General features: G+C 35.9%; 1 protein-coding gene across 7 annotated transcripts in view; it reads left to right on the top strand.

Annotated features, from left to right (window-relative positions):
- Positions 1–1080: 1080 nt before the first annotated feature.
- LOC128203488 (contactin-like) overlaps positions 1081–25328 on the top strand; it is a 48220-nt gene continuing 23972 nt past the window's right edge. Inside the window, exons 1-8 of one of the 7 annotated variants that reach the window (XM_052904916.1) lie at positions 1992–2084; positions 3904–4030; positions 15528–15619; positions 17968–18047; positions 20266–20423; positions 22611–22718; positions 24698–24774; positions 25161–25305. In XM_052904916.1, the coding sequence (XP_052760876.1) occupies positions 2055–2084; positions 3904–4030; positions 15528–15619; positions 17968–18047; positions 20266–20423; positions 22611–22718; positions 24698–24774; positions 25161–25305 (817 nt within the window). In that variant the 5' untranslated portion in view covers positions 1992–2054. The other 6 variants (XM_052904921.1, XM_052904918.1, XM_052904917.1 and 3 more) reach the window with 6 other exon arrangements.

Raw genomic sequence — 25328 nt, 5'->3', positions numbered from 1 at the left:
AGAGTGTTAAGTAAGTAAGTAGTTTATAAGTGTTACATGTGCAGTAACACAAATTACAGCATATTCACAAAAGTTGCACCCGACCCTATGGGTCTATAAGTCACCGAAGCTAAGAATAGTTCGTAAAAGTTATAAAGTCACAATGACATAATAGCTAATACAACCTTTCAACTTTCAACTTTTATTTCACAAAAGCATAGGGGACACATAGGGACAGCATTAGCATACATAATATATAAAGCACAATGGGTACGGCTATGTGAGATATTAAGTATTAATTATTTTAACTAGGTTTTTTTTCATATGTCTTATTTTCTACTGTTACTAATAACTTCTTAAAATGAATAAAAACAATTTGGGTTATGTTTTAATCGTATTGTTAGGAATAAGCCTAGTCTGTACAACTCATTTAAAGTTAACAAATATGATACTACGAATATATGATAGTTCGTCTGCTCAAAATTTAGATAATCTTCGAGGACATGAGGGTGTTTAATCTTGGTCGACAATTTCAGGTTGTATTTCACCAAAGAACAATAACCGCAGATCATTATATATATCGCATTCTGATAGGAAATGGGTTTCGTCTTCAAATTAACCTAGTTCACATAATCTGCATATTCTCTGATCTAGTTGTTCTCCAATACAACGTCCAGTTTCGACCATTAGTGGTAAGATACCCATTCTTAATGGACCCGGCAGTGATTGTTTATTCATTTTTAAGTTAATAGTAAGTGATTCCCTGCATTAAAAGAACTTTTGATCTGTCTATATGTCCTAAATTGTTGCTCATGTTGAATTTCGTGATTACAGACATTTGCAGAGTCCTTAGCCTGTGGGAAATTAACAACTAGTTTATATTCAAACGTATTCGCTAGACCAATAACACTCAACATTTCTTTAATATCTTTGGTCGATAAATGTTATGTAAGTATCCGTTTCATAAACATATATCACCCTGTAAGGCAATGAGACAAAACCGATAATAGGTTCTGCTAGTTAAATATACATCCACCCAATCTATCTATTATAGTGTGACGCATACCAATGCATACCTGTAAACCACACAGAGTATCAAATATCGTGAAATAAATGCGTGACTCTACTTCCCAAATATTTTTAAAACTTATTGCAAAACAAAAACACTCCTCTTCAACCAGATTGAAGCGGTACAAGCGAAGTCTGTCGCTATTGAAGCATAACTCGGAAATGCGGTTAGTTTATTTATAATATAGTACAAGTATTGACATCAGATGGATCATTATTATAGATTAAATAGAGTAGAATTTTACGACGCTATCATGGCTATACAAGCTATAAGCCATACGTGTTTCACTCACTAGTCACAATGGCCGACTACTGGTCTTTAAGATGAACTTGTGTGTTGTGTCTGTGATATTTGTTGGAATATGTTTTCGTATTTATGGAATTACGGGGCAGGTATTCTCATACGGTAAGACAATGATAATGTTTGATCTCAGCACCTTTACTCCACGTATAGACATTGTTTAGCTGTTTTGTACTATTGAAGGAGACAGTGATTCATTCAATAGTTCTAAAGAATATAAAAAAAATGAGTTCACCTGGCATCAAAATTAATAATTTTTAAATAAATCTAAAAATATAAAAAAGAAGAGTACCTGGCATCCAAATTAATAATTTTTAAATAGTTCTAAAAATATAAAAAAGAAGAGTACCTGGCATCCAATTAACATAACCGTACACAGGATACAAAAGGCGTAACTCAGAATTGTCCTTAAGTTTATTTGTTACTGATAAATCAGTACCTAATTTAAACGCGATCATGGCTTTGTCCGCTTCAAGCTCAACATGTTACCCGTCCAGCTAGTGGCCATTTAAATTCGAATTCACGAAGCATAGGTGAAGGAACGGTGTTTGTATTTTGTATTTTCTGTATAGTATAAGGAATTGTATTACGAATTTTATTGATCGACATGCAGAAGTAAGCGTGTGCTCGTGTTGTAGACGTATCATGTTTAAGAGTATTTTTAGTGTTATGTTTGTGATATTTGTTGGAGTATGCTTTTGTTTTAATGGAATTACGGCGCAGATATTCTTCTACGGTAAGACAATGTTAATGTCTGCGGATTTCCGCACCTCCTCCCCATTTTTAGACATTTAAAGCAGTTAAGTATTATATAACGAGACATTACGTCATTAGAAAGATCAGAGAATGCCATACCCTCGCAAGCCACAATGGCTTGCTATTGGCCATTCCTACTTGAAATTCACGAAGCAAATCGGTCATTCGCTGGTCAACGAACATAATGGATATTGATTTAAGATGATTTTTTGTGTTGTGTTAGTAACATTTGTTGGTATATGTTTATGTTTTAATATACTTAAGGCCACAGATGGTGGACTATTAAATTATAAAAATAGCTATATGATATTCCGTTCGATAAGTATTGTAGTCGATATTATGTGGCGTATTTTAACAAATGGGTAAAACCTCTTTTGAAAATCACAAAACCTTTTAAAATTCGCGTGAATAAGACAAGATTGGCAGAATAACTTTAACCGGTGTTATGAGAATTATAACAAACCTGATTTGTTCGTAAACCATCTATATGGCAAGGGCACATATACATAGGGAAATACATACACAATATATTTAATAATATAATAATATATTTGCTTGTGAGCCAGATAAATCCACTTTTAGGTCAATACAACAATATAACCTAGCTTGGTAGGGATATATTTTCCTCAAAATATGATTCAGTATAAAACTTGTTTCTATTTTTTGGACAGTTACAATGTTCAATTAAATTAGATGATCTGTAACTAAAGATTTTCATGTTCAACTGCGTTTCTATTTTAAGTAAAAGTGACATTGACCTTGACCCTAGTAGCTCCAAATGTATCTATGTACACTTCCTATAAACCAAGTTTTGTCACAATTTGTTTACATAAACTAATCATATTCAGTTTCAACCGTTCTTTTTTACTTTTGTAGCAATGACTTTGACCCTGGGTATCCCAAACGCAATCCAATGAAAGATCACAATAGACTCTTCCTACAGTGCTTTTTCTGCCCATTTTGGGAAAAAGACCCTAGACATTTTGGGAAATTTTGCGTCGAGAAAATGCCGAAATTGGGAAATTTTACAGTTAAAAGAAAAAGCTGTCTAGTCTCCTGCGAATTAGGAAATGATTTAATATTAGTTTATTTTCCCTTTAAAAGACCCACAATGGCTGAAATATCAATTCTTGGGGTGTAAATGTCTATTGCAATAAATCATGACAGATAATATCTCATGTTTCAGATCTCTGAATTTGATAAAAAAAATCAATGATTTCTGAGTTCAATTACCAAAAAAACTTCATTATCGATTAGGATGTTGAAAATGAACCAGTACAGGTTAAAAAAAATCTCAAAAAAAAACAATCTCAAAAAAAAACAATTTTTTTTTTATTGGGATTTTTTCTAAAGATTGGGAAAAATATCTTATATTTTGCTTTGGGAATGGGTCCGATAGTCGGACCCTTGGGTACTTTAAAAAAAGCCCTGTCCTATATAGTAAGTTTGATCACAATATGTCAACCCAAACTAAATATATTTAGTTTCACCTTAAAGTTTCCTGTTTTTAGTAACAGTGACCTTTACCATGACCAAAGGCACCCCAAACACACCCAAAAGAAAGGGTTTCATGTGACCAAAATTGGTATATAGGAATAGTTAATTGGGACCTTTCATAGGATTGCGTTTACGTCCCTTTGGATTTTGGTAAATGTAACTGTAAATGAAAATAAAACAAAAAGTTGATTATATTTAGTTTGAATAGACACATTGTGATCAAACAGGGTATATGACAAGACGTTACTATATGTATACCCACACTTTAGATATCAAGTTTCAATTGTTATTATATTTTTTAGAAACAGTACCCATGGCCCCAAGCGCAATCCCATGAGAGGTCTCCATATACTCTTCCTACAAACGTATTCAGTTTCATAAATGAGTTTGACGCCGCCCGGCCGCCCGGCCGCCCGCCCGAACAACGACGTACGTCATTCTCATCATAACAGTCATAACAGATTCCTAGTATACATTCTTTGGCTGTCCTGAAGCCAGTGAATGCAAAGAAATTGAAATTTTGAGTAAATAAAACACATGCATAGATTTCTATAGATGACAGCAAGGCGTACATATTTTCTTGCGATTGATAGCACTATGCTCTTACTTGGATTTTGTTTGATGGCCTCAGAAATTTCAAAACATGCATGCTATCCATCGAAAATTGGTCAAAAGCTCACCGCTCGCAGACAACACATTTCAATTTCAGGCCGAAACGCAGATTAAAATTCGGATATGTGTCTAACTCAGTACCGAATAAAAACATCCAGGAAAAAATAATCAGCAGAAAAAAGCATCTAGCAGTATTACATTTTTAGGTCCAGATAATGTCAGACATTACCTCTTCTAGATATGATTTTGACAGCTCCTGCACGAAAACTTTTGACTGCTACCATTGCAAAAGTCGCGAGAGTGCTCTCCCGTGGATAAGAAGGGTACCAGTCTTTGGTTTCCATTCCCATCTAATATTGCTGTCGCAGGATACCAATATTTACTGGTTCCCTTCTAACTCCATTCGTTTAGTTGCGTTCGTCTAAATGCAAATTGTGGCCACGACATTAGTAAATTGTGGCCACGACATTAGTAAATTGTGGCCACGACTTAAGTAAATTGTGGCCACGACATTAGTAAATTGTGGCCACGACTTTAGTAACTTGTGGCCACAACATAGTTTATTTAATCGAAACAGTCGTTTTATCTTTGCCGCTTTATTGTGATAACACAGTTAGCACCCCTGGTACTAAAACGCCATTTGTACGCAGCAAAAGTGAATAATATGGACGAAGACAGGGATAGTATTAGATCAGATCACTTTCAGGAAGACCTTTCTTATGCTAATATTGTAACCGTTTTGAGAAAGAGTCATAGAATTCAAATAAGTCATTTGCACAGAGTACTGAGATTTTTGATGTTTAGACGAAGAGAGTATAGTGACGCAATGTGTGTTGCTTTGTTGACAGCGTGATCGAGCATTCTATGTGTACTCATGGTTACAGAATTATACGAAGACGATGCTTGGCGAATGGATTGAGCGTTAGTTTTTCACATAAGTATTGAGTTAATCATCCATGTCTAAAACCATGACTCGTCACCATGACAGCGTCCCATCCTTTTTCTTCTTCCTACTGCTACAACAACGACTAAATTAATAAAGCCGAAAACAACGAAATCAACCTTGGATGTATATGGACGGTTTACAATGTCAGAAATCGGGTTTTAAGAATTTTAAGTCCGCTGCAAGTAGATCGCGTAGTAATTTAATTTAGCGGTTAATCTTAATGACTTCACTCTTAGGAATCTTAATTATTTTTTCAATAATACACTTCAATGGCAATCAATTAAAACTTCAACAGATCAACAAAGACAAGCTTAATTACTACATTTATGATATAATTCATTTTTTACGAACTACTTCTACTGATGCACCGGTATACATCCGAGGTTGTTTTCGATAATAATTGCTGAGGAGCTCCGAATGTGGGTATCCGTAGTACCGTACGTACTATTACCGGTAAAAAACGTAAAGAGTCAAAGATGAAACAGCTGTTTTGATTGGCTAAACTTAGTTGTGGCCACAATTTACTAAGTTGATGCCATGATTTAATAAGTTGTGGCCTTAAGTTACTAAGTTTTGGCCTCAAGTTACTAAGCCGTGGCCACAATTTATTAAGTTGTAGCCTCAAGTTACCAAGTTGAGGCCATGATTTAATAAGTTGTGGCCCCAAGTTACTTAGTTGTGGCCTCAAGTTACTAAGTTGTGGCCTCAAGTTACTAAGTTGAGGCCATGTTTAATAAGTTGTGGCCCCAAGTTACTTAGTTGAGGCCATGTTTAATAAGTTGTGGCCCCAAGTTACCAAGTTGAGGCCATGTTTAATAAGTTGTGGCCCCAAGTTACCAAGTTGAGGCCATGTTTATTAAGTTGTGGCCTCAAGTTACTAAGTTGAGGCCATGTTTAATAAGTTGTGGCCCCAAGTTACTTAGTTGAGGCCATGTTTAATAAGTTGTGGCCCCAAGTTACCACGTTGAGGCCATGTTTAATAAGTTGTAGCCTCAAGTTACCAAGTTGAGGCCATGTTTAATAAGTTGTGGCCCCAAGTTACTTAGTTGTGGCCACAAGTTACTAAGTTGAGGCCATGTTTAATAAGTTGTGGCCTCAAGTTACTAAGTTGAGGCCATGTTTAATAAGTTGTGGCCCCAAGTTACTTAGTTGTGGCCTCAAGTTACTAAGTTGAGGCCATGTTTAATAAGTTGTGGCCCCAAGTTACTTAGTTGTGGCCACAAGTTACTTACTTAGTTGAGGCCATGTTTAATAAGTTGTGGCCACAAGTTACCAAGTTGAGGCCATGTTTAATAAGTTGTGGCCCCAAGTTACCAAGTTGAGGCCATGTTTAATAAGTTGTGGCCCCAAGTTACCAAGTTGAGGCCATGTTTAATAAGTTGTAGCCTCAAGTTACCAAGTTGAGGCCATGTTTAATAAGTTGTGGCCCCAAGTTACTTAGTTGTGGCCACAAGTTACTAAGTTGAGGCCATGTTTAATAAGTTGTGGCCCCAAGTTACTTAGTTGTGGCCTCAAGTTACTAAGTTTTGGCCTCAAGTTACTAAGCCGTGGCCACAATATAAATTAAGTGTTGCGGATGTCACCTATGTGCCACCCTATGAGTCTGTCTCGACCATATTTAATGCTCGGATTTTTATCAATGGAATGTTCATGGGAATACATTTGATGTTATTTCAATAGTGATAAATGTTTAATTTTTATGTATGGTCTAGTTATTCTCTAGTTATCATGTTTACAACATAGTTATATGAACATTGAGAGAAATATGAACAAGGATAGATATATTTTTTTTCATAATTGTAAAGTTAAGCATCTACTCCGGGTACATATTCCATTACCGTCACAGATTATAAAATATAATACATAATGCATGCTTAGCAGTGAAAGTTTTCATAAAATAATTATGAGTTGGTAGACGGCTCTTGTTACAACTTTGTGAATAAAGTAACTAGATGCTCTTACCCAATGTTATGCTGATAAATAAAAAAATCACATATAATTTAACGCTTTCGCAATCCTATATCCTATAAAATATAAATACATACTTTCCTTTTCTTAGCATGAACTCCTGAAACTTTAATTCGTATAGTTAAATTGTATCCTTACATTCTAACAATATCTGATTTCTTATTATTATACCGAGTTTACTGCAACATAATATCACGTAGTAGTACGTATACTTGTATCATAACTATGTTGTTTTAAATGTCCTTTCAATACATCCTATTAACATAGTTACTCATAATATCCATTTCACTCGCCTTACAAGTGAATAATAATAATAATAATAATACCCTAGCGGTAAATGTTGCGTATATTAACGCTATATAAGATGTGTGTGTGTTTTTTTCTAATATATAAATTGATGGCTTTTAATTCTAAATATCTAGGATTATTTTGTTTTCAATTGTGATTTCAAACTTGCCTCCGTGTATTCCCCCTAGGGCAATTTACCCGGGTCAAATGTTTGGCATATTGATGATTTATATAGAACAAAAATGTTGTTCTATCGCATACAGTTGTGTCGTTTTATAATACCCCCGTAGCTTTGATACCAAGAAGTAGTATTTGGTAATCAGAAAAAAAAAACAGAACAGAACAGACTAGTAATATGATGACTTGATCTTCCTTCTAGTTTTAATTTAAACTAAATTCAAATAATGCCTATAGCATAACAATTACATGTAGAGATTGTACGGGGAAACTGGAGCGTAAAGGCCAGTCACATCTAACCGATTTGGCTTGCCGGAGCTATACCGGGGCACACATTTTGGCGATATTCGGGGGTCGGTTTCAGAAAATCCTCGGCATGATACGCTGGGTTGCCGAGGATGGTATAAGTACTGCAGCGCAATGGTATCACATCGTTAACAACGGTAAAGCATCGTCAGAACATTGGCGAAAAAGTAGAATCGTCCTCAGACGGTACGTATTTCTTCATGTCGGAAGTCTTCTGCCTTTGCGCTGTCAGAGTGGGCAACGGGACTACAACGGCGGCACAACGTCAGTACTCCAGTTTGGCTTCGTTAATGTCGGTAGAGCACCGGTTGCGCCACGAAATGGGTCAGGGGCTCTCCATGATACTGTAGTGTTTCGATGTACTAACGGTGTACTGCTGTTCTTAGCGATGTGATAGCACCCTATATCGCTAGTACAACGGTAGCGCATCGGTATGACTCCGATATAGCCCCGATCAGCGGTAGCGCATCGGTATGACTCCGATATAGCCCCGATCAGCGGTAGCGCATCGGTATGACTCCGATATAGCCCCGATCAACGGTAGCACATCGGTATGACTCCGATATAGCCCCGATCAGCGGTAGCACATCGGCAGAACAACAGCGGCGCCTGGGTATAATATCGGTGATAGAAAAGTGGTATTTCGGTAGTACATTGGCTCTTACGCCGGTACAACATCGGCCTCGCCACGGCCAGTTTTTAATTTTCAAGTGCTTTATCCACGGAGCTCCGGACGTCGTTGTCTCGCCGTTGTTAATTGTGTGTTCCGAATTAGTCCAGGTGCGGTACATCGGTAGTATATGATAGGCTCTTTACGTGTATGCTGAGATGCGAAGCTATAATATATTAAAAAAGGAAACATATATATTCTAATTTTACACCTAACATAAAGCTGTTTATTGCACCTTTGCGATTATTGCGACGACGAAAGCTGGTGATTAGCAAACACTGCCAGGTTCCATTATACAACACACCAAAAGCGAATGGCAGTATAAAATTTTGGGTACAATATAAGAATTATGACACAACTCACGAGTCATTGGTTGTTATAAAGACCGGCCAGTCAGTCCCCGACGTCCATAAATATACACCTTCAGGGGCGGCCTGGTCGGTCCTTTTAATGCCATGTGTCCCTCAGTGGTGTGTAATATATTTAAGTATAACAAGTACTACCTTTTACACGACAAACACTATCGACATTGCTTTGTTTTCATGCGCCCGTTTTTGTTTTTTAATTAAAAAACGGGACGTATTATTGTTTTACCGAAGGCGGTGGGTGGAGTGCAGTAAGTTGTCATTACCTTTAGAAGCCAAGCAACACCCACTTTGGCCAGAATGTGTATTGGCATAACATTTTTTACAAGTTCGATAACCACCATATTGCTCTTGTCACTCGAGAATAAACGCCCAATAATTATAGAAATTTCATAAAATCGGTCTGGTCCGATCAATGATTTTAGTACTTACAATCATCACCAAATTGCGGCAGTATATGTGTGGGCAAAATATATCTGACAAGGTTGATAACCAACCGTATCGTTTGAGTCATTCAAGAGTTATCACCTTTTAATTATAAACAAAATACCTAACTATGGAATTTTCCGGCCAATAACTTTAGAAGACTTTTGAATTATATATCTATCTACCGAACTTTAAGTCCTTAAGCTGGAGCGGGCAATCTTTTGTTGTGCCAGTTTCCTACCGCTCGTGTTCCCGCTTATGTTATGAGGGAGGAAGTTACGCCCCCTCAAACGTCAAATCCTGGTCTCGCCCCTGGTTCAGCCTCGATTAAAATAATTGTCGCTTTTTAGAGGGCATGTTTTCTGTACGGAATGCATGTATAAAAATAAATCTGCCAATTGCCTCCGGCCAGATTTATCATGAAAGTGTTCTAAGTATGGTTTCACATGTCAATATTGATTGGTGTGAAAAAGTTTATTGTTTATCTTAAAGAATTATAGAGAAATAGTGTTGATCGAGATAACCTTGCTGGTCACAATGACCAACTACTGCTCACTGTTGATTGGTGTATAAGACTTGACTTTTGTTTTGTTACAACGAATTTAAGATAAATACTTTTTGATCGACAAACTGTTCGTTGACCTCGCTGGTCACAATAGCCATCTACTGGACAGTGTTGATTGGTGGTAGTGCATTTAACTATTGTTGTATAACGATTTGTAGCAGGAATGTTATTGATCGATAATCGCTCGCCACAATAGGAGACTATTCTGGTCAGTGTGAAGAATTCATTGTGCTATTGTTGCTTAAGACTTGTAGACAGAGAGACGGACTGTACTATACGTTCACGTACTCGTTTTGGGGGCTAGCTAGTTGTGGGATCAGCTCATGTTTTGAAATGGAATCAAGTGTTGTTTTAGTAACACTCGTAGGCATTTGGTCATGTATTCATGGAATTACGGCGCAGCTATTCTCGTACGGTACGTCAAGAATATTGTTGGATTCTGCACCTTATCTCTATACATGTTTAAACAAGCTACCTATGTATTTTTAACGCTTCAACGGGCATCCAAAATTCACATTATTGTTCATCCATTCGGACACATTGAAAGCGAATTCCGAAGTGCCATTCAATAAATGTACGCAAAAAGCGTTGAATCAGTAATATTAAAGGGTCACGGACACTACGGACCATGCCCATGGACATTACGGACCAGACATTACGGACCAGATTTAGGGACACTACGGCCCAAATTTAGTGACATTACGGACCATCTTCAGAAACTTACGGACCATCATTTATAATGTTTTTAAACATTTGGTTTTTTTTTAATTTATTCACTCATTGGTCATAAATTTGGTAATAAATACTTGAATATTAGTGCTCAGTATGAAAATTATCTTTAATGTAACTGAAAAATCCAAGGAAATTCCAATGTTAAACATCAATGTATTTTTAATAAAATATTATAATAATTAAATAGAGGGGACTTGCACAGAGATATCAATGCTCAACCCGCTTAAAGCCAAATATGCTTCCGTGGTTAGTCCCAATGGTCAGCTTCTTGTTTAATTGATAATATCATATTGCATAAAACACATATTACACTGAATATGTCAATGAAAACCGGTTAAACAGAACATAACATTTTTGGTAAAACAATACGACTTATTTGTCTTAGTATTTCCTATTATAGGAAACTGTATGTAATATATGTCTACTTTGTTTATATATATATATATATATGTTTAATTAATTGTTTGTTAAAGTGTTATTGTTCTGATCACATGGTTGTAATAACCCATGATCTGAATAAATCTTGAAATCTTGGTAACTTGCAAAATTGAACCACAGACCTATAAACCATTTATAGTTTTTATTTATTTTATAGGTCCGTGCTTGAACATATATAGTTCTTCCTTGTTATAATAACATTGATACATGGCAGAGTGCTAGAGTGCAATAAACATAATGAAAATAGTTGAACACATGTCAAAAATAAATACAGTTAAGCATTATTATTCAAATTGTTATATCGCTATTTAAAGGCAAGTTTACAATATAAAGCTAAGATTCTTAAACATTCATTATATTCAGAGTTTATAAAATTCTGTAAATGAATACATAGTAGGTTTAATATACTCTGAAAATATTGAAATTTTTATTTACATAAAGTCGATCGTGCATAATTTAAATTATTTAGAATAATATAGTTTATTTTGCCCTGTATCCATTAAATACAGAGGTTGCGACCATCACTTTAAAATTAAATATGGTATTGGCCGGGTCACTGGTCATTAGGATTTGAAATCAGCGAAGCATATACACGATCGTTCTCTAGTCAACGAACATAATGGATATTGGTCATCTGTTAGTGTAAAGCATTAAACTATTGTTGGATTATAAAGCAATTGTAGAAGGAATTTCATTTATCGACAAACCGTATTAGTATAATAGTAGTTTGTGTGTGCCTGCTTTTTGGAGTTCTCTTTTTTGAGATGAAATTTAGAGCTGTGTTTGTAATATTTGTTGGAGTATGTTTTTGTTTTAATGGAATTTTGGCGCAGATATTCTCCTACGGTAAGTTAAGGATAGTGTTGGATGCCCGCACCTTTCCTCTCTATTTATACATGTATATCACATAAGTGAACAGTGATCCATTCAAAAGTTGAAAAAATGCCAAAAATATATGATTTCACTATAGGCATTCAAATTTAAATACTGAATGGAAACGTAAGACGTAACTCAGAATTGTCCCTTAGTTTATTTTTTACCATGAAAAGAAAATGTATTTTTTTAATATAAGCCTTCTTCCCATAAAATAATATTTCCATTTGATTTTACGTATATATATATATATATATATATATATATATATATATATATATATATATATATATATATATATATATAGATTGAGACGCAAATGTGTCATAAGTTCAATAAAGGTTGCAGAGGTTTCAATTTCTATTCTATGTGTTCGGGTTAAAGATGTTACCTTAAAATGGGTTGTTTACAATTTACCATCTGTGTTTCCTTTTTAATTCCGATTAGTATATTGTTCTTTTGTATACAGTTAATAATGGTCCAGTCTACTGTCCAGTTGAAGACCTCCATAGCTCACTTGAATCATATTATTTGAGACACTTTAAACATGTGCTCAATATGATCCATGACCTGATACTTATTTTCCGATTCCTATTGGAATTTTGCACACCCAGTCCATATGCACAATTTCTTTTGTATACCTTTCTGTCCATGGCCGTCGCATTAAATTGATCGACAAAGTACATGTACAGCAGAATTTATCGAATGTCAATTAGTGATGTTGTTGTCCTATGTTTACTTATAATTTGGTTAAGTCGCTTTGAGTCACTGTCTTAAATAGTATTATTCCAACATATATATACATCTGCGCTTTTTTTTATATTTATTATGCATAATAACATTTCTCCAAGTTTTGTATTTTATCCACACCTTCATCAGTCGTAGACACATCGTGCGTCTGCAGACTTGACCATGAATTGCAGGAATAATATTATATGAATACATGCAATATGGAACACTCACTCATCCAGCGTTTATCTCATAACGTAAGATATATATGCGATTAACAAGTGCAACATCAGTGATAGCACATGCATATATGTATTCTGAAGAGGCGGCTTTACAAAAACAAATCATAATATCGCGAAGTTTAATTAAGTGGGGATCGTTTTCCGAAGGTAGCGTTAGATCATGCAATGGAAAAGTATTGTTATGCTAAATATAATGTGTTCCAAAGGCTTGGAAATTCCCACTACTGGTAGGTGAAAAAGTGCATACTCGTACGTGCCACATTTAAATGTAATTTAATAACCACAAACACATTGTTATTGTAACTTTATACGAATATCTGAAATAGATATCTACAAGTTATTCTAACGCTTTAAATAACACATGTTCGGAAATATATACATATATTTCGATTACCGTAAAAGAAATATACAAATGTATCTACATGCTATTGATAAAATGTACATTGGCATGCCAGGTGAGTGAGATTTATAGCTACTAGGATCAGGTACTTAGTAATATATATATTGCATAATTATTATTATGTGGATGGAATGACAACACTTTTATTGTCTATAACGTATAATGTATTGCCGATATTGCCAATAAACTTGAAACTTGAAACTATAACAGTTCATTAAATTTCCAAAAATCAAGCCACTGTATGCTTGTTATTGAGTGGTTTGTCCATTGTTTGTTTCCACATCTTTGTTACTTTTTAAGTTTATGCCATCACTGAGATAAACACGTCCTCCATTACTGTTCTTCCTTTCCAATTCTGTTATATTTCCAAATATAAGTGCGCTTTCTAAGATTACGCACAATTTTTATATAGTTGCTTTGGTAATTTTTAAATATTCATTAACTATTTGTATAATTGTGTGGTATACTATATAATTATGTGATACTGATAGTAGTTTATTTGTGATGAATGTCATATATTAATTCAATTCATATGAGTACATATGATATAATATTATATAATACTGTTCACTAAATCATTAAAAACCAACTTTAATACCTTAGACATGGACCCCGTTGGAAATAAGCTTTTGTACTTGTGCAAATCTTTACGGGTTATCCTGCGCAATGTCATTTATTATGTTAAACTTTATTTGGTAAAACTTTATTTGGTAATAAATTAGATAGCTTTATCATAAACACCAGAAGTAATACTTGTTTTAGTAGATCTAGAAAATAGTATGTGTTTCAAGTTAAACTTTCTGTGATATAACTTATTAGGACTCTAAATATCATGCAAATACAATATGTGATATATCTTATATTGATGTAAAATGTACTGTTATTGACATAATGCACGAATAAAAACTACTAACTACTACTACTATCCGGTTGTTTCGCACACCTACTTTCACTTTGTTTCCCATTCGGAACACCTCGACCATTTTCCATCGTACACAATCATGTAAACACTGTAATCAAAGGAATTGGACTCATTGTTTGTCGGTTTTGTCTGGTCTGAAATGATAAATTCGAATTAAGGAAGCCTGGACGGCATTTTTGAATGACTAACCTAAAAACATAAACTGTTAAGTCAGTCTTATTCTATTGTTCACACCTAGTGCACCAGTCTAACAACGGCCCCTAGGTCCTGGAATATCGGGGGCTTTGACTTTGGGTCTAGCCAATCCATGGTGAAATGCTCGTCCTGAGGGGACAAACTGCTGGTAAAATCCCCGCCAAATGCCCTCGCACCCAGTGAACATCCTAGGTTAGGCCTATTATAAGGTACTGAAGTTATGTTTGTGTTTCGTGATATCTCGTTCATCACGGGGAAAAGCTTGGCAAAAATGCAGACAAATCTCGTTAAAAGAACAAATATCTGATTCTCCGGGCACAAAGCCACAGCTCATTCCCTGCTATTTTCGGCGCGAAGCAAAAACCAAGTTGCATTCACTGCGCACTCCGCGGGCGGCCACCTGGAAGGTAAAAACACAGCTCATTTCCAGTGCTATCCCCGGTAAACCCCCGTATTGGGGGGGGGGGATGTGGGTACAATTGACTGGTGCATAGCATCTAAATGGGAGCTTTGATATTTTTTTTTTAAATATACAAAGGTAATTTCACAATTTCAGACATTTTGTCGCTATTTTCTCAATCCCATTCACAAAAAAAAAACTGGATGTACAATACAGTAAAGTGAAATATGATGCTTGGTGATTCATTATCATTTGAAAAGTTTTCATGATTGTGCAGAGGAAGAGTACAGTATGGAAATATTATACCTTAGTTGATACAAATATTGCAAAGGTGTTTTGGTCTTGAAAGATTGGAAAATCAGTCATATCACTCCTGATTACTGAACTCAAAATGTGGCTTACCAGATCAAGGACCATGTGTAAAATTGCTGAGTTTACAAGACAGAATGGTATTGATTGTTGACTTCCTAATGTTATGATGTCATATGAACTCTTTGTTTCGAATTCTATATTTAATTTATATAGTGACTCATCTCACAAATTGTCCTCTAAAGGCTTGGCGCGGTAGTGTTGAAACTCACCGTTTCATCCAGTTTTATCCAGTTTTGTTAAGACATCATTTGATTACCAACTATTGAATGTGTGTTTAATATGACGAAATCACTCTTTCAGGTTGTCCTAAAGGCTGGGTGAATCATGACGCACAGTGTTATAGATTCGTGTCAGAGCTGCTGTTTTATGAAGAGGCGGAGGCTGCGTGCTTTGTAAGTAGCAGACGGTATTCTGATGTGTAAATTATGAATTCCAGAAAAACTTCTTTATTTCAAATGTGTAAAAAAATGCAGTTTCAGATTACTGTACTGTATAGCAATTTATTGTTTCACAAGCAATATCTTATAATGATCATAAAACTTGTTCTTGTCAACCATTATCAGAGCATTTATACCACCAATGCTTGCAAAGCAAGGAATATGTGACTTATATAATAACTTGAATGTTTAATCTACATAAATTAAGCTTGATAAATATTACAAATCTATATAACTGATTGATTTGTAATACTTTCACGTTGAATATCTCTTTTATAGAATATTAACAATAAGTACAGGTACACCACCATGGACCTATAAACAATAGGTCTGTGACACCACTTATGAAAGAGCCACTGGCAGGTATTTAAACCGAGACCTCCAGAGAGATTGGCCTATACTAATACAAGCATTTTTTCATACCGAAATTGCTACACAGACTTTTCATAATTATGTGGATAGTTTTTATCTCAATTTCATTGTTTTAAATCAAGCACGGCCAGCCAGGTATCATGTAAAATGCGACAACAGAACCCAAGGTATGCACAAAAGGACTAGACCAATCAGATTTTTTTTTGTCATTGTATGAGAGTACTGCATACTTAGTTCAATTAAGTTTAGGTTCATGCAAAAGACAAATGTAACCAAACTTATTCTCATTTTAAGAGAATGGTGAAATTGCAGATTTATTTTAAATATTGCTGTCAAACAAGCAACACAAAGATTTGTTAAGTTTAAAATGTGGCATGCATTGATTCTTAGTGATCATGAGTGATGTTGTTCTTGTATTTCGCATCTCATTTTGAATTACAGTACTGGGTAAGGGGCCCAACTTGTCAGCTTAACCACTTATACACAATCTTCCATCTTATTTCAGTTACAAGGGGCCCAGCTTGCCAGCATAACCACTTATACACAATCTTCCATCTTATTTCAGTCACAAGGGGCCCAACTTGCCAGCATAACCACTGATACACAATCTTCCATCTTATTTCAGTCACAAGGGGCCCAACTTGCCAGCATAACCACTTATACACAATCTTCCATCTTATTTCAGTTACAAGGGGCCCAACTTGCCAGCATAACCACTTATACACTATCTTCCATCTTATTTCAGTTACAAGGGGCCAAACTTGTCAGCTTAACCACTTATACACAATCTTCCATCCTATTTCAGTCACAAGGGGCCCAACTTGCCAGCATAACCACTTATACACAATCTTCCATCTCATTTCAGTCACAAGGGGCCCAACTTGCCAGCATAACCACTTATACACAATCTTCCATCTTATTTCAGTCACAAGGGGCCCAACTTGCATACACAATCTTCCATCTTATTTCAGTTACAAGGGGCCCAACTTGCCAGCATAACCACTTATACACAATCTTCCATCTTATTTCAGTCACAAGGGGCCCAACTTGCCAGCATAACCACTTATACACAATCTTCCATCTTATTTCAGTCACAAGGGGCCCAACTTGCCAGCATAACCACTTATACACTATCTTCCATCTTATTTCAGTCACAAGGGGCCCAACTTGCCAGCATAACCACTTATACACTATCTTCCATCTTATTTCAGTCACAAGGGGCCAAACTTGCCAGCATAACCACTTATACACAATCTTCCATCTTATTTCAGTCACAAGGGGCCCAACTTGCCAGCATAACCACTTATACACAATCTTCCATCTTATTTCAGTTACAAGGGGCCCAACTTGCCAGCATAACCACTTATACACTATCTTCCATCTTATTTCAGTTACAAGGGGCCAAACTTGCCAGCATAACCACTTATACACAATCTTCCATCTTATTTCAGTTACAATGGGCCCAACTTGTCAGCATAACCACTTATACACAATCTTCCATCCTATTTCAGTTACAAGGGGTCCAGCTTGCCAGCATAACCACTTATACACAATCTTCCATCTTATTTCAGTTACAAGGGGTCCAGCTTGCCAGCATAACCACTTATACACAATCTTCCATCTTATTTCAGTCACAAGGGGCCCAGCTTGCCAGCATAACCACTTATACACAATCTTCCATCTTATTTCAGTTACAAGGGGCCCAACTTGCCAGCATAACCACTTATACACAATCTTCCATCCTATTTCAGTCACAAGGGGCCCAACTTGTCAGCATAACCACTTATACACAATCTTCCATCCTATTTCAGTTACAAGGGGCCCAACTTGTCAGCATAACCACTTATACACAATCTTCCATCTTATTTCAGTCACAAGGGGCCCAACTTGCCAGCATAACCACTTATACACAATCTTCCATCCTATTTCAGTCACAAGGGGCCAAACTTGCCAGCATAACCACTTCGGGCGAACACGAGTTCATATCTTCCTGGCTTCGAGGCACGAGCAGGTAAGTTGTGTAAAATAGAAACTAATAGTAACATTAAACTCATTCGTTTTGACAAAAAAAACAACAACATGATTCTAATGAAATTATAAGTATATAGACCATGCTGATGTTGTTGATGATGATGTTGGTGGCGAGATTCAAGATTTAATTAAAAATTTAATTTCACCATTTTATTAAGGATAATGTTTATCAGCATATATGTTGTCCATTGCCAAAGACAATTTTTTTATTCTGTTCAAGAAGCTTTTCCATAGTTGACCCATATTCACAGTGTTCCAAATACTGGATATTAAAAAACTATTCAATTTGACCTCATTTTAATGTGCTCTTTGGCATAAAAGGTGTTTGGTCATGGTGACATGGTTCGCTCCAGGTGGCTTAGCATAGAAAACTTTCCATACAGGGTAAAGTCTTGATCTTTTTTTAGACCTGTGTTTAAATTTGCTTAAAAATTGAAAAACGTAGAGGTCATTAAAAAAACAAATACCCCGGTATGTATTTGTGTGAATCTACTGGCTCACCATAAATTAGGAGTCTCATTTTTGTATAAGCATAATAATAATATAATTTAATGTACTTTTGTTTCATCTTTCACCCAGTCATAGTTCCCAACTTATAGGCCCACTTAAAAAGCCCCAGGTTACTTCTAAAGGTGTCATATTTCCTCCCAGGGTAGTTAATCACGTTACGGCTCATGGACTTGCCTCCTGCTGACATCCCACCATATCACCTTTGACTGTCTTTTTTGAAGAATTGAACTACTTTTTGAATCATGTAATAGATACTGCTCCACCGAGTTATTTGAAATAAACACAATCAGCATGAAGTGCAAGTTATGTATCAAAAGTATGTAAAGGCTGACCATGCTGACTTGTTTTGCTTGATGACAAACAACTTTTTACCCATTATTCACAAAGCTTTTTAGTCTGCCTTGAACTTAATGAGGCTGCAGGATAATTCTGTGTACTCCATTTAGAAAGCGAGTTTTTTCCAGTCTGTTCACCACCATTAAAACTCACCATAATGCTGTCCAGCTGCACAGGGAACCAATCCCCGGACCCCAATAATGATACTATCCTTGTGTAATCTAATGATGAATAAAGTACCTTAATATATGCAGGAATGAGATGCGAGCTGAAATGTATAATTGGTGGAGTCTATTCACCCACTTTCCTTGTTCAAAGTATTCATTTGTTCAATATACGGTACATAGTCATTAGCATGTCAATAGCTGTGCAAGATGAAACCTAGAGATAGTAGTAACAATATGTTCAAACTTCTCACCTTGAACTTTTGCTGAACTTTGTTATTATTTGAAAAGGAAATTTATTCTGTTTATGGAATGGTGTCCTTTTCAAAGGGTTAAGAAGTAGCATCATTGGGCATTGAGTTTTAAAAGATGTTTGAAAATAGATGAAAATAATATCCGCCTGTTCAATCCTTGTTGTACTTGAAGAAATTAATGTTATGTTGATGTGTAACAGTTAAGCACACACACTGTCACATTACAAACTGATTTTATCAAATTGACAATTATTAACTGGTTGATCAGATTTTAGTATTTAATTGGATTGCCCCAGGAACACATTTTATGACTGCTTTTTGAGTGGGATTAGTACTTTAAGAATGATTTTGGTTTAGGTAACTTAAGTTTCACCACATACTTAAGAAAGAACATGTCAGCAATTTGAAGTTGTTTAAATGTTTTGTAAAGACATAGACAGTGCTTTACCTACTCTGTGAAAACAACTCTACTTTCACCCCCTCCATTTCAATCATCATTGAAATTTTTGTCATCTGCAGTTGCATTTAAAGCGTCACCACCACCACAACCAATGTCATCTTAGGAAGGAGCATAAGCAGCTCCGTTAATAGCATCATCTTCATCATAGTCATGATCAAAGCCAGATTGTTGTTAACTGAGTTATTGTGTTCTGTAACAGATCATTATCCTCCTATTCCTACTTTTAATTGCCATCATCATCATCAATTTCGTTGTGTTGTCATCGTCGTTGTGTCATCATCATGGTCAGCAGCAGCAGTAGCAGCAGCAGCAGATCCATCATCATCATCATCATCATCATCATCATCATCATCATCATCATCATTATCACCACCACCACCATCATTATTATCATCATCATTATCATCAATTTTTACATTTTTATGTTCATGAATAGACGGAATTTGTTTGTAACCTGTATTTTACCTTTACCAGGGAGAATTTCTGGTTGACATCTGGCTACTACATGCTGGGGAGAGTTTACTGGGACGAGGCAGGGTTGATTTCCGACCCATCAGGATACACATACTGGTTAGATAACCGAGCCCCTGGGTTCTCATCAAAGCTGTATAGGATTGCTTACACCCACACAGGTAAATGGTAGCTCTTACGGGGGTATCTTTGCTTATTCCCATACAGGTTTATTGTAGCTTTCCCCCGGGGGTGGGGGGGATCCTTGTTCATACAACACAAGGTAAATGGTAGCTCTGCCTGAGAATCTTTGCTTATACCCAAATAGTTAAGCATTTACACTATCCAGGGTATCTTTGCTTATTCAAATGTACTATAGAGTGTTTGAAGAGCTATAAACAAAGGGTACATTTGTTTTTAGCATTTTTAATATTTTTCATTTATCAAACAGAAACGGAGTATATTATAAACCGAACATTTACATTAAAATTACTGTACTAATTAGCATATTTGAGGTCATAGACATCTATGTATTTTACATTGTACATCAGTCAATCAATTTAAGCTGACACGACTTTTTGGTGTCTTTTATAAATAAATATTGGCACATTATTATCCACAGTGTGTGTATAACACGTGATAAATTACGTCATACATGCTACGTCGGAAGGCAATATTTTGCTTAAAATGAAGACTTAAATCAAAGATAACTTTTCATTTACAACACCATTTTAAATGAAACAAGGGACAGTCTATGCCGCTTAAAGAGCCCCACATTTGTTTTATTTCCGAAATTTGATGAGGTCATTAGTTTCATCAAACACTTCGACAAACCTGTTTCCAAAATAATGTTTTGACAATGCTCCGTCAGACGGCCGTATTGTGAAAAGGTTTGTCGAAGTGTTTTAAGAAACTAAACTCGCATTCAAACTCTGGTAAAAGACCGAAGGTGGGGCCTGTAAGCGGCGTAGACTGCGCTATGTTTCATTTAAAATGGTGAAGAAATAGTGAAGTTATCCTTGTTTAAAGTCCTTTTTCAAATCAAAATATTGCCTTCCGACGAAGCATTTATGACGCAATTTATCACGTGGTATACACACACTGTATCCACCTGGCAGGGGGAAATTTCCTGAGGATTCCATCCCCAGATCTCCCAGAGTGGAATGAATATCCCGATTAAGGTTTTAGCTGAATTTCTTGAAGTAAAAGGAGGTAAAACTACATGAACATACCCAAGCATCTCTGTGTCCGGTTTAAGTTTTAGGATATGTTGGCAATTTAACATACCCGGTATAACTCCAATACACTTCATATACTTCAGACAGTTGTTAATGGCCATCAGATAACTCCATTATATTCAAAATATAAATTATGGCCTCTGGTTGATTTGGAAAGTTTGGTTAAAGATTATGGGCAACTTTTGGTTTTAACTCAGATCTCAAAAACTACTGTTCATTCAAAGGCCTTTATACTTAATAACACAGTAGCCATCACACAACTAGGTTACATAACTCCACATTAACCCTTAAATCAAATAATCGCCCTTGATCAACTTTTTTATTGCTTTTGACAGGCACATTTTCATATTTTTAACCAGGTTTTCACAAAGTGGAACTTGGTAAATAGAATGATGTATGTTGTTGTTCGTTCTAATCAGCAGATAGTTGGTGTCAAACTCACCTATTGTATCAAATAATTTAGTAAGGATAGACACATAGTGTCTAAACTTGGTATATAGGTAGAGTTTATGGAGAAATTTCATGGGATTGTACTTGTGGCTCATAGGGTCAAGATCACTGTTACTTAATATTGAAAAATGGTAGGTACTGAGTAACTTCAGTTAGGGTTGACATATTGCGACCAAACTTGGAACTGGGTATATAGATAGAGTTTATGAAGAACTTTCATGTTATTAAGTCAAGGTCACAGTTACTAAAAATAGATAACAGTTTGGTACTGAATAACTTAAGTTAGGGTTGACATTTTGTGACAAAGCTTGGCATGTAAAAGAGTTAATGGAGCACTTCCATAGGATTGCATTTGGGGCAAATGTAAACTAGATGGCTTTGTACAGTAGTTCTCAATTAAAAAGAAAAGCAAGTATAACTATAATGAGTTTAAAAGTGCCGCAAGTGCAATAATCCAAATGTCAGGTGATAAATGACAATCTAGGAAAATCCCTCTAGTTTTGGAAAATGCCTTGCTTTTCTGAGCAAGATTTCTCAGAAAGCCTTACAGAAAAATATTTAATGTGTGAGTTATTGACACATTTCTTAGGCACATAAATGATCCCCTGGTTTTCTATACAAATTAACCTGGGGATTTCTCCTGAAATATGACATATATATTGTGTTATATTTTATTTGTAGAGACTGAATACAGATGGACAAACATCACCGGCAGTACCCCTGCAGCCTATATCTGCGAGGTCGAGCAAGGGGCCGCCCTGGCACAGGACATCCTCAATAGGGATTATGGTAATATATGGTTGAATAATAAAACTTCTGAAAAATTCCATGGAAACATTTGAGTGGAAATATCCCTCCGGCCCATGTCAAATGGAGAATTTAGTCTTAGTTGTACATTGAAATTAAGTGTCATATTTTTAGCTCGACTATTTGAAGAATAAGAAGAGCTATACTACTCACCATAGCGTCGGCATCGGCGTCACCCCTTGGTTAAGGTTTTGCGTGCAAGCACACATAGGTTAATATCTCAGCAACTACTTAAAGTATTGCATTGAGACTTTAAACAATGGTACTCAACCATCCAACCTTCTTAATTAACCAAGTTTGATAACTCTACTTTGGATTTAATGCCAATAATAGGCCTTTATTATTTGACTTAGAAATTTTGGTTAAGGTTTTGCGTGCAAGCACACATAGGTTAATATCTCAGCAACTACTTGAGGTATTGCATTGAGACTTGATACAATGGTACTCAACCATCCAACCTACTCAATTTACCAAGTTAGATAACTCTAGTTTGCATTTAATGCAAATAATAGCCCTTTATTATTTGACTTAGAAATTCTGGTCAAGGTTGTGCGTGCTAGCACACATAGGTTCAGTGTGTGTATACCATGTGATAAATTACGTCATATATGCTTCATCAGAAGGCAACATTTTGCTTAAAATATAGACTTAAAACATAGATAACTTTTCCTTTACTACACCATTTTAAATAAAACCAAGGGCAGTCTATGTCGATTAAATAGCCCCGCCTTCGATTTAATACCGAAGTTTAGTAAGGTGACCAGTTTCATCAAACACTTCGACAAACCTGTTTCCAAAATAATGTTTTGACAGTGCTCCGTCAGACGGCCGTATTATGAACAGGTTTGTTGAAGTGTTTTAAGAAACTAAACTCTCAATCAAACTCTGGTAAAATACCGAAGGCGGGGGTCCAAAATTGGCGTAGACTGCGCTATGTTTTATTTAAAATGGTGAAGAAATAGTGAAGTTATCTCTGTTTAAAGCCTTCATTCGAAGCAAAATGTTGCCTTCCGACGTAGCATTTATTACGCAATTTATCACGTGGTATACACACACTGAGGTTAATATCTCAGCAACTGCTTGAGGTATTGCATTGAGACTTGATACAATGGTACTCAACCATCCAACCTACTTAATTTACCAAGTTAGAAAACTCTAGTTTGCATTTAATGCAAATAATTGCCCTTTATTATTCGACTCAGAAATCCTGGTTAAGGTTTTGCATGTAACCACATTTATGTTAATATCTCCGCACATCATGTATTGCATTGAAATCTAATCTAACAGTGATCCATGCATGTTTTGCCAAAACTTTTTAATCCTTACACTGAAAAGCGGCGGAATAGTCGAGCGTGCTGTCTCTGTGACAGCTCTTGTTTGTTATGCAGCTATATATGTGTATATTGAAGCCAGTATTAAGGATGGAAACAATAGGAGGAACTGAAAACAATCAACTTTTTGCCATTTGCAATGTTTCAACAGATTTACAATTTTGTAACGACTACGATCCCTAAATGAAAAGACCCCGGAAGCTTAAATCTAGGGAGTTGAGCATGGGGTGGCACTTGTACAGTATATTCCAAACAGAGATAACTGTTATTTTCAAGAAAAATGATAGAAAACAATTTGTTAGAATAGTAAAATGTAAGTTTTAGAAGACAGCGGCATTTTCACTGAGGTGAAATGTTATATAATTCATCACCTTAGTGCAAGAACTCAATATCTGCTTCTTTTTCTATATGCAGTTATTGAGTTATTGCACTAAGGTGATGAATTATACTGTAACAATAGCTTGGAAGGTCACGAGTCATATAAGAGCTGTGTAGTTAGAACATGTCAGTGTTGAATGCTAACTGTAGGTACTTTACATTACAATGATAGTTTGTGACTTAAATTTGGAATATAAAAAAAGTAATCTTAAATATATAGACAGCATACCTTAAATAGGGTTTTCACTTCAGACTACGGCCTGGGTGTGACAGATGTGAAAGAAATCCAACGAGGACCTGTCATTGTGCGTCAGCCGGAGGACATCTATGTAATTATTGAGTACTGTTTTGCAAGGAATCTGTTATTTGATGGAGAATTATGTTAATTGGCTTTTACAGACTTTATACACACATTTATAACATATGACCTTTTTTTTCGGGGGTGGGGGGGCATTGACAGTCCCCAGGATTATTCTACTGGATCTGAATTGTTCTTCAATCATTGGTGCCTAGGCTATTTATATTATGACTTTGTATTCTTAATGAAGTATTGTGGAGTGTAATCAGATCTACAACTCATTGGTAGTAATTTGTTTCATGCAATTAAACTTGTCACCAGATTCATTGATTAATGTTTAGTTGATTGATTGATTGATTGATTGATTGATTGATTGATTGATTGATTGATTGATTGTTCAACCTTTGTGCACTCCAGTACATTGAGGGAGCCTGGGAGGTGGATTTTGAGTGTGTGGCTACTGGTACCCCTCTTCCTCGCTACACATGGTGGCGGAGAGGTAACGTGCAGGAAATCGCCACACAAGTCACTTCCGCCATCAGCAATAGATACACGATTACTGGTAAGTAAGAAACAGAACATAAT

The sequence above is a fragment of the Mya arenaria genome, chromosome 9, assembly GCF_026914265.1.
Source record: "Mya arenaria isolate MELC-2E11 chromosome 9, ASM2691426v1".
Lineage (NCBI taxonomy): Eukaryota > Metazoa > Mollusca > Bivalvia > Myida > Myidae > Mya > Mya arenaria.
This window is presented reverse-complemented; position numbering and strand designations above follow the sequence as displayed.